Raw genomic sequence first — 14,269 nt, forward strand, 5'->3', positions numbered from 1 at the left:
CTACATTGAGTGCTAACTCTAAAAACAGGGAAAGGAATATGGGAGGAGACGTGGAAAGGGGAGGTGTTATTCAGTGCCTGAAAAGAAGAAGGTTCTCATGTTCATTTGATAGACATGCTCCACCTGTTCTCACTTTCGACCTGTCATCATTCAAATATTCAAGCATGTTAAAATTGTTGCCCCTACTGGGGGTAGGAGTAGGTATTAGTGGCGTTGTAAGTATAAGCATTATGAACATCGTAAAATCATAAATTTAAGCATTAGTGGAGTTGAAGATATAGATAAATCAAAAAAGATAGATAAGGGAGGAGGAGGAGGAGGAGGAGGAGGAGAAGAAGAAGAAGAAGAAGAAGAAGAAGCAGCCTATTGTTAGATTAAGTAGGTGGGCAGCTAAACTAGTTGCATTTGTCCCAAGAGATAGAGAGAGGGAGAGGAAATTGCAGGTATGATAGAGGATACCACCAGTGAGGGGAGGGGGTTTCCGGTGAGAGAAGAGAACAAGCATACCCATATACACTCACACACACAAAAATGAGCATGCACACACCCACAAGACAAGCATGCATACAGACAAGAACAAGCATGCACAGACACACACACGTAACAAGCACGCATGTATAGCCCATTAGCTTTCTCCTTCTACTTTGATACGTCCATGGAAATTACAGAGTAGTTTGTTGACAAATTTCGAGTCAAGACAAAAAATAGCCAATTAAGTAGGTAGGCAGCTAAATTAGTTGCATTTGTCCCAGGAGAGAGAGAGAGAGGGAGAGGAGATTGCAGGTATGTTAGAGGATACCACCAGTGAGGGAGAGGTTTTCTGGTGAGAGAAGAGAGATACCTGGTAATGGTGGTGAGAAAAGAGATATCTGGCATTGGTGGAGGGAGGAGAAAGAGAGAGAGATCCAGTATTGTTGGGGCTGGGGGTGGGGGGGGGAGGGCACACCAGGAACAAGAAAGGGTTAATTTAGAGAGATGGTACGAAAAATATGTAGTGAACTTGAGAACACAGGAGGGAAGGAGAGATCCCGTTTAAAAAATTACATGAAGAATTAAGGAGGAACGAAGGCAGAGAGAGAGAGAGAGAGAGAGAGAGAGAGAGATTTAGGAAGTTATATATTGAAGGATCAAAGTAGATATTAGTAAATAATACATAAATAAATAAACGTAAATAATAATACATATTAAAAAGTGTTAATGGCGAATGGATGAGTGAAAAGATCGAAAAATGAGAGAGTATCTTAGCTTAGCAATGCATAACTGAGTGTCCGAGAACAATTTAAGTTGAGATTGTGTGAAAAACAAGGAGGAAGTGTGTGAGTGAAGTGTCTTATAGATATGCTATGACTAGAAGTGGACATTATGGAGGATGCTTTCTTCCTTCTTGGGCTGGAGACAATAGCAATGGTAGTAGAGAATAGCACAAGGAGCCATTGTGAGTGAAAAGAAATAAGAGAATAGTATGAAAAATAAGAAAAATATTTAGCCAACATGAAACCTGGAGAGAACAAGCACCACGAACAAGAAAGGGTTAATTTAGAGAGATGAGACGAAAAATATGTAGCCAACTTGAGAACACAGGAGGGAAGGAGAGATTCCATTTAGAGGAACGAAGGCTGAGAGAGAGAGAGATTTAGGAAGTTATCTATTGAATGGTCAATTTAAATAATTAGCTTACGAAAGTAGATATTGGTAAATGATACATAAATAACTAAATAAATATCAAACTAATTGAGGGTCTAGCCATCAGAGTTGATAGCAGTATAACAGATAAGGCAATTAAGGATATGAAGGCTGGGAAAGCCCCTTGACCATTGGGTATCACTGCCGAGATGATTAAATATCTGACAGTGTGAGATACAGCCTAGTTACTCGCTTAGTTAATCAGATTATTCAGGAAAGCGTCATCCCCAAAGACTGGTGTAGTAATATTATAGTTAGCTGCTACAACGGTAAAGGTGATACCTTAGATAGAAACAACTACAGAGGTATCAAACTGCTGGACCAGGTCATGAAAATTAGAGAGAGAGTTATAGTTCAGTTGGTTAGGAATAGAATTAAACTAGTTGAGATGCAGTTTGGTTTTGTTTCTGGGAGAAGTACCACAGATGCCATCTTCCTAATGAGACAACTGCAGGAAAAATATTTGGTCAAAAGTAAACTATTGTACTTAGGTTTTTTTACAGAGTTCGCTGCTCTCTTATCTGGTTGTCTATAAGGAAGCTAGGAGTAGAGGAGTGGCTTGTTAGAACCGTACAGTGATTAATTTAGCACATAAGTTGGAGTTCTTCAGGGATCAGTTCTTAGTTCACTCTTATTCATCATAATTTTCCAGGCCATAACAGAGGAATTGAAAACTGGCTGCCCATGAGAACTGCTATATGCTGATGACCTCACTCTTATTGCAGAATCTATAACAGAATTGGAGAAGAGATTCCAGGTTTGGAAGCAACCTATCAAAGACTAAAGTTGTTGTTAGCAAGAAAGATGATAAGACTCTTTATGTCAGGTAAATGGCTCTACTATATATGTAGGAAAAGAGTGGGAAGTAATTCTCTTTGTTGCACCCCATGTAAGTTATGGATTCATAAGAGATGCAGTGGAATTGCAGATAGGTGAACAGATAAGGTTACTTTCGTGTGTGGCAGATGTACACATAAGCACTGGTATGTGGGACTTAGACTCTCTCAAATGCCGAAGAGGCTTTCTTGAGGTAGTAGATAGTCTCTACTTCTTAGGTGACCAAATTAGTAAAGGTGGTGGATGCTCTGAAAGTATTGTTTCTAGCATAAGAATAGGATGGAGGAAGTTCAGACAGCTATTATTTCTGAGGGCAACAAAAGAACTCTCTCTCAGAGGGGAAGGTAGATTGTATGATGCTTGTGTACAAATGGCTGTACTCTATGGTTGTGAGATATGGGCTCTGAATGTGGAGGACATCAATAGACTGGATTGGAATGAAGGTAGTATGCTCTGTTGGATTTGCAACATCAGTGTGCATGACCGACATAGTGCAACTGTGTCGACAGAAAAGTTAGGCATAAGAAGAATTAAATGTGGCATGCAAGGAGAGGAGAATGCATTGGTTTGGATATCTGATGTGTATGAGTTAAGACAGCTGTATACAGAAGTGCCTGTCACTGAAAGTGGATGGTACCTGTGGAAGAGGGAGACCCAGGAAGACATAGGATGAAGTGGTGAGGACCAATCTCAGGATGTTAGGACTCATGGAGGAAATGACAATGGACCGAGATGTTTGGCAATATGAGGTTCTAGAGAAGACCTGCTCACATCGGTGAAACTGTGTGCTAGAAGCATTGTATCCTACCCACATGTAACAATAAACTTTTCACACACCCAACTCCAAGAAACCAAACCACATCTCTTCTAAACTGCATCTTTCTCTTCACATTTCCTCTTCATATACTATGATTGTCTCCCACTCCTCTTCCCTGCCCTCACTTGCCTGCTCACTGTATCACTGCTCCCCCTCCCCATCCTCATACCCAGGTTTTAACCAGTCACTGCAATCCTCACTCCCTACTCATGCCTTCTTGGCAATACCCGGCCAAGTATATTATGACCTCCGTACCTTGAGGACATACCCTGGCAATTCTTCTTTACTTTACTATTACATCTGTGCTCTGATCCTTGTTACTTGTATATATACCCTGGCACTTCACCACCATCTCTCTTGCACTTTTGCTATTTCTCACTCACTCTCTCTCTCTCTCTCCCTCGCTCTTCCCTTGGGCTGGATAGCCATGTATTTCCTTTACGGCAACACACCTATTTCTGCCCTTATTCTTGATCACTCCCTCTCTCTCCTTCTCTTGCTTTTCCCTCTGGCTAGGTAACCCAGTATCTCCTTTACATTAGCACACCTGTTTCTGTCCTTTCTTGTACCTCTCTCTTCCTCTTATTCTCTCTTTCTCTTTTCTCTCTCTTTCTCACTCCCTCTCTGGTTGGGTAACCATGTGCCTCCTCTATAGCAAGACACCTATTTCTGCCTCTCTATATCTCCATCACTCAGGTATGTGGCCCTGTTTGATTTGTAGGAAAGGTATTGGCAGGAACACAATATGGTTTAGCCAGTGTAAGCTATGGACACACAAAAAGGTGCACACAAAAAGGTGCATAGGAAGCTTATTAGAGAAGGTAGTGTTCATATGTGGAAGATGCATAGGATCCATAAAATCTACTGAGATTCAGGAAATTGATTCTCTGAAATGCCCTGGTGGCTCATTAGAGATAGTAGATACTTTCTGCTACCTAGGGGACCAAATTAGTAGTGGGGAAGGATGCATGGAGAGTGTGATAGCTAGAATAGGAATTGGATGGAGGAAATTCAAAGAGCTGTTACCTCTGCTGGCTATGAAAGGTTTCTCTCTCCAAGTGAAAGGAAGATTGTATGATGCATGTATATGGAGAGCAATTCTACATGGTGGTGAGACATAGGTGCATACAAAGGTTAGAGAGGAGCAAGGCCAGTATGCTCCGCTAAATGTGTAATGTAAGTTGACATGTTTGACAGAGTGCTAGTGTATTAAGAGAGAAGTTAGGCATAAGAGGAATTAGTTGCTGTGTGCAAGAGAGAAGACTGCGCAGGCTTGGTCATGTTATGTGGATGGATGCTGACAGCTCCTTAAAGAAGTGCTAATCTCTCAGAGTAGATGGAACATGTGGAAGTAGGAGACCCAGGAAGACATGGGATGAAGTACTGAAGGGCAACCTCAAGATGCTGAACTTTTCAGGCAAGATGGTAAAGAACTGAGATGCCTGGTGCGTTGCTGTTCTCAAGAAGACCCATACTCCACAGCAGAAGTGTTAAAACCAGTCCCCCTGGTGGTGGGTCTTGACCTGCAAGAATCCTGTGCCAGTTTCATGTAAAAAGCACTCATGGTGGTGCCACATAAAAGTGTCTGTGTGGCACCTTGTAAAAACACCTGTATGGTGCCACGTAAAAGCACCCAGCACACTTTATAAAATGGTTGGTATTAGGAAAGGCATCATGTATAAAAAACATGCCAAATGAGACTGGAGCCTGTCAGCTCTGGTCAAACCATCCAAACCACGTCATCATGGACAACGGATGTTAAATGGTGATGGACATTACAGCTAACACCAGCCAGTTATTGTATATGCACATGCATTACCGGAAGTCCATAGTAAGCATGTATCTTTTAAAATTATAATTGTTGATACACACACATACCACCCCACTTATAGTAATTGCTAATGTGTATTTCATGTAATGCAGCAGATTAGCTATTTGGGTGACTATCATATGTTCTACTTCACCAGATATTTTGGGCATCTCAGCGTCTAACCCTGATGGGCCAAATACTTTCCTTACATTAATCTCCTTAATCACTCTATTCACCACTCTACTGTCTACTGAATTACTGATTTCTTTGTTGCGTCACCATGAAGTGCTCTTTTTATATCCGATTCATTCTTTTCATTCAACAGCCTCACATAGTAACATTTCCATGCCTCTTTCTTGTCATTAGCAGTAATGGCAGGTGTACCTTCACCATTTCTGTTGGTAACAAAGGTCTTCTTTGTCAAAGTGAAGGGTAGATTGTATGATGCTTGTGTTTGAACTAATGCTGCAAGATAGTGAGATGTGGGCTTTGAATGAGAAAGAATTGCAAAGACTAAAAAGAAATGAAGCAGGTATGCTCTAATGGATGTGTAATGTTAGTATGCCTGAATGCCAAAGTACAAATGAACTGAGAGAAAACTGGGTGCAAGGAGAATCATATATAGTGTGCAAGAGAGCAGGGTGCATTGGTGTGGGTATGTAATGCACATGGATACTGATTGCTGCACAAGGAAGTGCCATGTGATCTTGGTTAATGAAACTCATAGAAGAAGAAGACTGAAATGACATGGGACAAAATGGTGAAAGCTGACTTGAAGATGCTGCATCTCGTGGGGTAATAAGAAAGGACAATATTGATTGGTGGTACATATTGGGTTTGCAAAAAATTTGTAGCGTTTTTTAAGTAAAATTCATTAACAATATTTAGATAGTTGTGTACACCTTTACTCAACCAAATATTTCCCAATTTGTTCCCCTAACATTTGTCATATTTGAGGTAGCTTCATGATCCCATCCTCCCAGAACTTGGCATCTTTCTGGGACATTAACTGTAACTGGTCTAAATAGTTTTTACACTCTTTTAAAGAATCAAAGTTCTTCTCATTTAGAGAATTTTGCAGGGATTGGAATAAATGATAATCTGAGGTACAAGATCAAGTAAGTATGGTAGGTGGGGTAAGACATCCCACCCAAGCTACACCAACTTCTGCCTGATCTTCAAAGAAACATGCAGTCTAGCATTGTCTTGATGTAAGATGACACCCTTTCGGTTGGTCAATTCTGGATGTTTTTCATTAATTGCCCCCTTTAATCAGTCTAATTGGGAACAATAATAGTCTGAATTTAACGTCTGATTTTGTGGAAGTAGCTCATAATACACAATGCCCTTCCAATCCTACCAGATACAGAGCATCACTTTCTTCAGATACAGACAATCTTTTGGAGAGATTGAAGGCAGTTCATCTCGTTTTCCCCAGGACATTTTTCATTTTATGTTGTAAAGAATCCATTGCTCATCACACTGGATCATTTTTTTCAAAAATGGATAATTTTTGTTTCATCTGAGCAGAGAAAATGCACTCTATTAAGTTTTTTTCCATTAAGTTATGAGGCACCCAAACATCATGGAGATTCGCTTAACCAAGTGTTTTTAAATGCTTTATAACACTCATATGAGATACATAAAGAATCTCTGCAATGTCTTGCATTGTGCGACATAGATTATCTTTTATTAAAGTCTCGATTTGTTCATTATCAAGACAGTTGGCCCGCTGGAACATTTACAATCTTCCGGATCAAAATTTTCGGTTCTAAACCTAACAAACAACATACAAACAGTACTTTCAGCTATGACACCATCTTCATAAACAGCACATATCTTCTTCGCTGTTCCGGAAATAAAAGTGCATTAAATGGCAAAAATGTATTTCATTTTCCTTCATTTTCAATTTTATCATAAGAACAGTAGAAGAAATAATCCACACAAAATTCAAATAGAAAAATGCATTGCGGTTTCCTCTTTTGGAAAATATATGTCATATGTTCTTGTCATGTGATAAAACAGATAAAACATCACCAATTGAAAATGCTATGAACTTTTTTACCAACACAATAGTTTTGTGGAAGACCCAACTATCCGTGGCAAAACATGCATTGAACTGTTGGTAGTAATAGAGGCTAGACTCTCTTTATATATAAATGTGTCCATGTGTGTGTGTGTGTGTGTGTATCCTGCTAACCGTATATTTGCTTCCACACCTTGCACTCCTTATGTTCATCTTTCTTCTTTCCTCCATCTTTCCATTAACTTCAATTATCTCCTCTCTCTATCATTCATACTCCTCCATCTCTTCTCACCATTTATGAAGCGCCCAAACTATGACTGGTCACCTTGTATATCAATAAACTGTTCCCATTACTATATCTCCCCCGTCTTTCACTTGGCCTGTGTTTGAGAGACTGTATTAATCCATACTCATCATTCTACCTGTGCCCACCTGCCTACCTCCATCCATCTCCTCACTTCAGTCATCATTCTATCATTCTATCATTCATATCTTTCTTTTCACTTGCTCACTGTCATACATCACTCCTATGCCTCTATTACACTCACTGTTCTCTACCTCAGCACTTTCTCATCTTTCCCTTTCTGGCTCATCCATATGACTCTTACACCTTTCTTTCAATAAAACTTTCTGGATCTTGTTACCCTCAACTATTTTTTTGTCTTAAATGTTTCCTTCAAGATTTGTAAAGTATATAATGGTTTCTGTGGTGGGTGAATCTTTTTATGGCATAGGGCATGCCCTACTAATGGGGAACAATATTTCAGTAAGAACTGCAATGACATGGTTACCAGCTGGTGGAAAGATACCAAAGGCGGGCCAAAAACATCTGGATATTCACCTTAAAAGATGACCTGCACAGTTGTGCATAAACTGGTTTCAAGTTCCAACTCTTGCCAAAGACATAAAAAGATGGAAGAGTATAGATGTCTGTGTCGTGAGACTGGAGGAACCAGATGACCATGTTTTCTTCGCTTTACACCTTCTGCTCAAACTTATTGTAATGTGGGATAGCAAAAACTCACTATACATAACCTTCTCTCACCACTTTGCCTAAAATCATCATACTCATTATCCCTCCTTTTCTCATTCTGTTATAGGGACCCCATTAGGCCAGTTAATCTTGCAAGTTGCAAGGTGACTTCACTAATGCTGATGCAAAAATAAATGAATAAACACTCCTCTGTAAAGTGGTTGCCACCAAGAAGAACATCCAGTTGTAGATACTATGTCAAAACACTAGAACAAGACTCAATTTCTGTCTTGACTGATTCTGTTGAACTGCCTGTCCAACCCACGCTAGCTGGAGATTGGACTATAAACACTAATGTTGATGATGGTATAGACAGTTTATATACACAAACAGATGAACATGAGTCATTATGAGTACTGGTAATTGGAACCTTTCAGTTATAATGTATACTATATACATATATATCATCAGTAGTTCATATATTCAAGGAAGAAGCATTCTCTAAAACATCGGAGTAGTAATGTATTTGACTCAGGTCAAATCTTTATTGAGCAGCAGCAGTTTCCTAACATGCATAATTATGTCTATGTTCCTTTTGTAATGTCATTTTAGTTCCTAGCAAACATAAACACCTTAACCAATAATCCTTTTGATATAGATAGATAAAAATCAACTATATTGAATTGGGTGAAGCTTACTATGTCTCAATCTTTATTGGCTTTAAACCATGAAATCACTTCATTAGTACTATGCTATAAGGAGAAATCAGAGACCCTCCTTATGTAATTGACTTTTTTCATTATTAAGCAGCTTTAAGAGAAATGCTGGGAGCTATATCAGCTCTTGTGTGTTGAATTTGTAGCATTTTTAAATGCCTTTGATGCCATAAATTGTAAAAAGCAACGATCAACTCCAGTCTTCTCATTTAGATACTGGGACTGCACAATTTCTGTTGTCAACATACTGGACAAAGAAATTCAAAACCACCTTAGACAGAACTCCATACCCCTTAGAAGGCTTTGTGAAGAAATATTTTTAAATATCCATTTCAGCTTTCATGCTAAAGTCCTCGTCTGCTTGACAATGTGTTTTGATTAATGTGTATTGGTGTGCAACATAGACTACATAAAGCTGTTACATTAATGATGATGGAGTAAAGGTTGTTTGCCAACATAACGTGGCAGTCCTGGTTTAGGATGAATGTTGCTGTAATTTAGCTCCAGGAGACATCATCTTCAGCTGGCTATACGACACGATCTGTGTCCTTATATTTTCGAACAAAATTGATAATTTTTCACATTATTTTTTACTGTTTTATCTACTTCTTTTATTTTACAGCATATCTTAGTAGACGTTGATTCCTTACTTTACGTTGATACAGATGTTCTGTTCTTGAGTCCAGTCACTGCTATATGGGAAATCTTCAACAAATTTTCTGAATCCCACACAACAGGACTAGCACCAGAGCATGAAGATGCTGGTACTGGGTGGTACAACAGATTTGCTCAACATCCATTTTTTAAACCTTTAGGTATTTTTCGTTTTTGATTCAGTTTTAAAAAAATTGATCAGCTATATAATAGTAATATTGCTAGATTTAATGTATTGTCTTTGTATCGTATTTATTTTCAATTAAAAAAAACTTCACTGACATATGAATATTTTCAAAGATAGTATTGTTTTTCTCATTCTTTCTTTTGTCAAATGAAATTTTTTTCCCTTTGTTCCTTTTCTTTTAAGGTGTCAATTCAGGTGTTATGTTGATGAATTTGACAAGAATCAGATGCACAAAATGGCAATCGTTAATCATAGAATATTACAAGACTTACAGATATAAAATTGTTTATGGAGACCAAGACCTTGTGAATATCTATTTTCATTTCAATGCAGGTAGGCATCCTTTGGTTATCATTATACTACAAGTACACTGCAGATTTTCTGATATCCTTGGTTCCAAACCTTGACAAATTAACTGCTTTGCTGGACTATCCTTGGTCACATACAGGGTATTAAATATGAATCTGAACCATATTTCATTGCATTATGGATAAACTTTAACACCTTTCAAAGCCCTAGGGCATTTACTTTTTTCTATTACCAATAGCTTACATCTGTGCATACCTGCTGCATTTTAGTACCCTAAGATGGTAATTCTGTTCTTAGATTCTTTGAATCGTGTAGGCTCTTTATTGTTTGTTGTTAATGTTTTCCTAGGTGTGCTTTGCTAGTTTCATCTGCATTAAACACCTGCTCGGGATTGAGGACTTCACCAACTATGAGTTTCGCAAATTTATCAACATATTTGTAGCTACTTCATGGTTTGTAGACTGCTTTTCTTCACACACTGTATTCAAGGAAATTCCATGAAACTTCACTATAAGCACACTTATGTTCTAATTTGAGTTCTTTATGAAAAAACTTAGCCTGACAGGTCAACTCCATTATTCTGACACTATTAAAACCATTCCATTATCACTTACCATGATCAGTACTCTTACTATCTTTCATAGTTTTTCTAATAGTCATTTGCTTTTGAAAATCCTTGTTTGCATAAAACTTCAATATTTTGTCCTTTTGCTTCTTGATATCACAAACAGCAGATTAACCAGTACCACAGATATCACACAGCTTACATACCAAAATACTACAGTCTATTTTTATCAAGTTTTACTTTATCTTGACTACAGAGGACCTGTAAAGACTAGAAAGAAATTAAATAATCATGCTCTGCTAGATGTGCAGTGTCAATATGCATGATGGGTGGAGTACTAATATCTTAAGAGTAAAACTAGGTATAAGAGGTATCAGATGTAGATGTGTTAGTTTGAGAATGTGATATGTATGGATGAAGATAACTGTCTAAAAAAGTGCCGATTGCTTACATTTGATGGAACCTATAGAGTAGGAAAATTTGGGAAGACATGGGATGCAGTGGCAAAGGGTGACTTAGAAACCAGTGCATGCAGTCCATAATGCAGGCCAATCCCCAGAGAGTGGGGCAGTGGAGCCTTACTCTTCCCACCCTGGAAAAGTATCCCACCCACTCATCTGTAAATGTGATATGAACTCATTTTAATGTGAGAAAATACACTTCTACCAACAGGCCATACTTCAAGTTTGATACCCCTGCCCACTAGACTTGATTAGCTTGCCATGATAACTGTTATTGGTTACAAAATAAATCTGAGAAAAAAATAGAACCTACAAATACTGAGCCATTTAAAATGCTTTTGCTAATCAGTTAAATTCTTTGGTTTATTTTGGCAAATTTATCGATCACTTTGCTGTAAAATGTATCAGCATCACACTCTACTTTCATCTTCTTCTAAAGGTCTTTATTAATGGAAATGAAGACCAAATTAGTCATTCTCTCTTTACTTTGAGAACCGCTCATATAATTATTTACTTGCTTTAATGAAGAAAGTGATTTCTTACAGGAGGCAAATGTAGCAGGTATGGTCAGAATTAGATGTAGTTTGTTACTGCAGCCAGAGCTTGGTTTCGTTCAAGCTCCCGTATTATATTTGCAACTTCTTGGATACTTGACACTTGGCTTGCAAAATCTGTGCATAAACTGATTTTAGCTTGCATTTCAATCCATCTAAATTCAATATTATTTTATAGACATCCGAAAATGAAAACACTTTCATTAAAAACTTTTTTTTATCTAAGTATGAAAAAGCTTCAGAATCAACAGTTTAACAAAGCTCAACTTGAACAACAACTTCATACAAAATATTGTTAAACAAAGTTCTTAAAACAGCTTCTAGTTCTTGATGTCAACCACACTTCTTTGGCGGTTCAGCAACACTGTCTAGAACCCAGCAGTAAAATTCTTCAAACTTGTTATTCATGGTATTGTAATCCTAAGGTTTGAACCATTTTCACTAAATTATCAGTTCACTATCTTGAGTGAGCCACAGTTGGGGTATGCAGTCTTAATGCGAATGCTCTATTGACTAATAGTTTGCAGGAGATAAGACTACCAGTTAAAACATCAGCTGAAGTTTCTTTGAGATTCACGTCCTTTTCTCCAGTTAAGCAGTTAGTGCTAAATCAACCAGAGCTCTAATGTCATTCGAAGAGAACACAACTTGGCTCTTGCCAAGCAAATCAAGGACAAAGTTTCAACAAGGTTCAGCAGTATTGTATCTTGAAGATAATTAATGGCTGATCAATCACAGTTAAGTAGATCCCTAGTGTGGATTTGATAATTTATTTATGTACTCATCTTCAGTCTTCCATTAAATAAATCTGATGTTAAATGTTTGCTAGTTTTTCTTCTGTTTGTAATATACGCAACCAACCTAATCTCATGCTACGATTAATACAACAGTTATACCTGCTGCGACAACATCAACCCAATTGGTTTTTTAAGTTTTCAATCTCAAGAATACACCTTGAAATATCAAGTAAACTTTTAGGAAGAATCAAAAAAAAAAAAAAACCTCTTAGCCATTCAATCCACAAAAATTTAAACTGAAAAACTCTAGGACTGCAATGAATCCCTTGTCTGTGCTAATTCTGAGCACTCCAATCATCTGTATTTTCTAATATGATTGAAAACAGCTCAGAAAACTCAGTAAATTTATCAGACTAAATGAATACTTGTTGAGATAAATAATTCCAATGTGTCTCAGGTAACTTTGGAAATTGCCTCCCAAGGATTTCATCCAGTAGGGCTATTTGAATCATTGACTGAGAAAAAAGTTGAAATTCCTTTTAAGGTTTCAAAGAAAATTCAATTTTCATGAGTACTTGAAGCTGATTGAGAGAATGTGCATAACAATAACAAGTATGATGGTTGTGCAAAAGTTTCCTTTATTCTTGCTTGCACTCCATTCAAATGCCCAGCCACCATGCTCGCTCCATCATAAATTTGTGCAATGAATTTTTGGCCAAATTTGAATTCATTAACAAATTTTTGAACTCCTGTTATTGATTCAGCTTTTCTATCTTTACCTATGTTGATCATCATCATCATCATCATCGTTTAACGTCCGCTTTCCATGCTAGCATGGGTTGGACGATTTGACTGAGGACTGGTGAAACCGGATGGCAACACCAGGCTCCAGTCTGATTTGGCAGAGTTTCTACAGCTGGATGCCCTTCCTAACGCCAACCACTCAGAGAGTGTAGTGGGTGCTTTTACGTGTCACCCGCACGAAAACGGCCACGCTCGAAATGGTGTCTTTTATGTGCCACCCGCACAAGCCAGTCCAGGGGCACTGGCAACGATCTCGCTCGAAAATCCTACAGGAGCCAGTCAGGCGGTACTGGCAACGGCCACGCTCAAAATGGTGCATCTCATGTGCCACCCGCACAAGAACCAGTCCAGGGGCACTGGCAACGATCTTACTTGGCTTGCCGGGTCTTCTCACGCACAGCCCATTTCCAAAGGTCTCGGTCCGTAGTCATCGCCTCGGTGAGGCCCAATGTACGAAGGTCTTGCCTCACCACCTCAGCCCAGGTCTTCCTGGGCCTACCTCTTCCACGGGTTCCCTCAACTGTTAGGGTGTGGCACTTTTTCACGCAGCTATCCTCCTCCATTCTCACCACATGTCCATACCAGCGCAATCGTCTCTCTTGCACGCCACAACTGATGCTTCTAATGTTCAGCTTTTCTCTCAAGATACTTACACTCTGACGGGTATTCACATTGACATTACACATCCAACGGAGCATACTGGCTTCATTCCTTGCGAGCTTACGTATGTCCTCAGCAGTTACAGCCCATGTTTCACTGCCATGTAGCATGGTTGTTCGTACGCATGCGTCATACAGTCTGCCTTTTACTCTGAGTGAGAGTCCCTTTGTCGCCAGCAGGGGTAAGAGCTCTCTAAACTTTGCCCAGGCTATTCTTATTCTAGCAGCTACACTTTCAGCGCACCCACCCCCACTATTAACTTGGTCGCCCAGATAGCGGAAGCTATCGACTACCTCTAGTTTTTCACCCTGGAATGAGATAGAAGTTGTTTCCTGTTTGTTTGCAGTCTTTATTGCACCTGAACATCTGCCACAAACAAAAACTAACTTGCTAGTTAACCTGCCTTTGATGTTGCTGCACCTCTTATGTGTCCATAGCTTGCACCGGGTACATCTTATAGAGTTACTACCTACTCC

General features: G+C 38.8%; 1 protein-coding gene across 6 annotated transcripts in view; it reads left to right on the forward strand.

The window, feature by feature from the left end:
* Window positions 1-14,269, forward strand: part of LOC106869585 (glucoside xylosyltransferase 1) — a 226,839-nt gene that overhangs the window by 101,973 nt on the left and 110,597 nt on the right. For all 6 annotated transcript variants that reach the window (XR_016243629.1, XR_016243630.1, XR_016243631.1 and 3 more), the window contains 2 exons: window positions 9,485-9,677; window positions 9,887-10,036. Coding sequence is in view for 3 of the 6 variants with exons in the window: in XM_089359789.1 (XP_089215915.1) it covers window positions 9,485-9,677; window positions 9,887-10,036 (343 nt within the window). In the remaining 3 variants the exon portion in view is untranslated. The remainder of the gene's footprint in view (window positions 1-9,484; window positions 9,678-9,886; window positions 10,037-14,269) is intronic.

This window comes from Octopus bimaculoides, chromosome 11 (assembly GCF_046866305.1).
Source record: "Octopus bimaculoides isolate indiv1 chromosome 11, ASM4686630v1, whole genome shotgun sequence".
NCBI lineage: Eukaryota > Metazoa > Mollusca > Cephalopoda > Octopoda > Octopodidae > Octopus > Octopus bimaculoides.